The sequence below is a fragment of the Orycteropus afer genome, unplaced genomic scaffold, assembly GCF_000298275.1.
Source record: "Orycteropus afer afer isolate SDZICR_OR568_19922 unplaced genomic scaffold, OryAfe1.0 scaffold00398, whole genome shotgun sequence".
NCBI lineage: Eukaryota > Metazoa > Chordata > Mammalia > Tubulidentata > Orycteropodidae > Orycteropus > Orycteropus afer.
Window position 1 is genome coordinate 530322 of NW_006921985.1, and position 1518 is coordinate 531839.

Genomic DNA, 1518 nt, shown 5'->3' on the forward strand with positions numbered 1-1518 from the left:
CTGTGCAAAGCCCACAGTGGCTTCTGACTCTCAGTAGCCACCCAGCCTGGGCCCACTGGGCCCCCACCCTCCTGCTCGTCTCGTGCCCTCCCCGTCCTTGTACACCATGCAATCCCTGTACCTTCACGCCTTCCAGGATGGGGGCGGTGTCTTTCAGCACCTCGTCAGGCAAGATGGCGTCAGGGACCTCGGGCTGTGGCTCGACCACTGGCCTCCCGGGGGCATCTGCCACAACCTCGGGTTCGGCTTCTCTCTGCAACACAAGCATGGCATCAGCCCCCTTCACACTGCAGTCTCCCTGGTGCCTGCACTCAGCACACGTGCTGCTCGTGACCAGGGCCGCGTGTGGGACAAACCTCACTGATGGGAAGGCGCACAAGAACTCAACCCAAGGGTTTACTCTCAGTGTGGCTCGTGCAGGACTCTCGAGGGGCCACGAGGACATCCCAGTGCCTTCCACAGGTTCTGACTGAGCCACACAAAGCCACTCCACCAAGTACCGAATGTCCCCTGTGGTCCCTTCCTGGACAGAAAAGTTATCTTTCCCAGAGGACAGGAAAAACCTACCCAAGAACAAGGACAAAGATGCCCACCCTTGGCAGAGTAGGGTGTTGGGTACGTGTGTAGCATGTGCACATGTAAGTGGCATGTACATGCCCTATGTGTACATGTACATGGTGTGTGTGGACACATAAGAGGTGTTGCACATATGTGTGTGGTACACGAGTGGTATACGTGCACATATGTGACATGTACACATGCATGTAGCATGTCCATGTATGATATGTGCATGTAAGTGGTCTGCACACACGTGTGTGTGTCTCACCTACTCTGGTCATGTTGTCAGGAAAGACCATTCCCTAGAGAAGGACATCATGCTTGGTAAAATGGAGGGTCAACAAAAAAGAGGAAGGCCCTCAACGAGATGTCTGCAACGACGGGCTCAGATATAGCACAGATAGGGAGGCTGGCAAAGGACTGGGCACTATTTCGTTCTGTGCATGGGGTTGCTGAGTCGGAGCTGACTTGACAGCCCCCAACAACAACAACAAATGTGGTGTGCACGTGTGCGTGTCTGTGTGGAAATGGTTGACAGGCTCGAATGCCCAGGGGCTCTCAGAACCCTGAGAACCACAGCTCAGCTTCCCACTGGGCTCTGTGCCCAGGGAGCAGGTGCCTGCCCACAGCCTGAGGCCCTGAGAACGAATGGGGTGGTACCCAGTGACCTCTGCCCACGTGTGGGAGCAGCCCCTCTGCTCCAACAGGCGCCAGCACCGAGGGAAAGACCACCAAGCTCTGTCCCCTGGGGAAGGGGTAGCCTACACAGAAAGGGAGCAGGGTCCCCACTTCCTCATCAGCCTTGCTGTGAAGGTTTTCGTCGTCTTTTCTGAAATCTTTAAATTCTCAAAGCCCCTCCAATTGAAAAGTGAGGCACAATAGAAACCTCCCCAATTTGGGACGGGGCCTTACTTTGCCTCTAGAGACAGTGAGCTGCTGCTGCCGGGAGCTGGGGGGGGT

The 1518-nt window shown here is 55.9% G+C and overlaps 1 protein-coding gene across 1 annotated transcript in view; it reads right to left on the minus strand.

Annotated features, from left to right (window-relative positions):
* The window catches only part of LETM1 (leucine zipper and EF-hand containing transmembrane protein 1), a 74117-nt gene that overhangs the window by 14788 nt on the left and 57811 nt on the right, over positions 1-1518 (minus strand). Inside the window, exon 8 of the mRNA XM_042782635.1 lies at positions 122-253. Within this exon, the coding sequence (XP_042638569.1) occupies positions 122-253 (132 nt within the window). The remainder of the gene's footprint in view (positions 1-121; positions 254-1518) is intronic.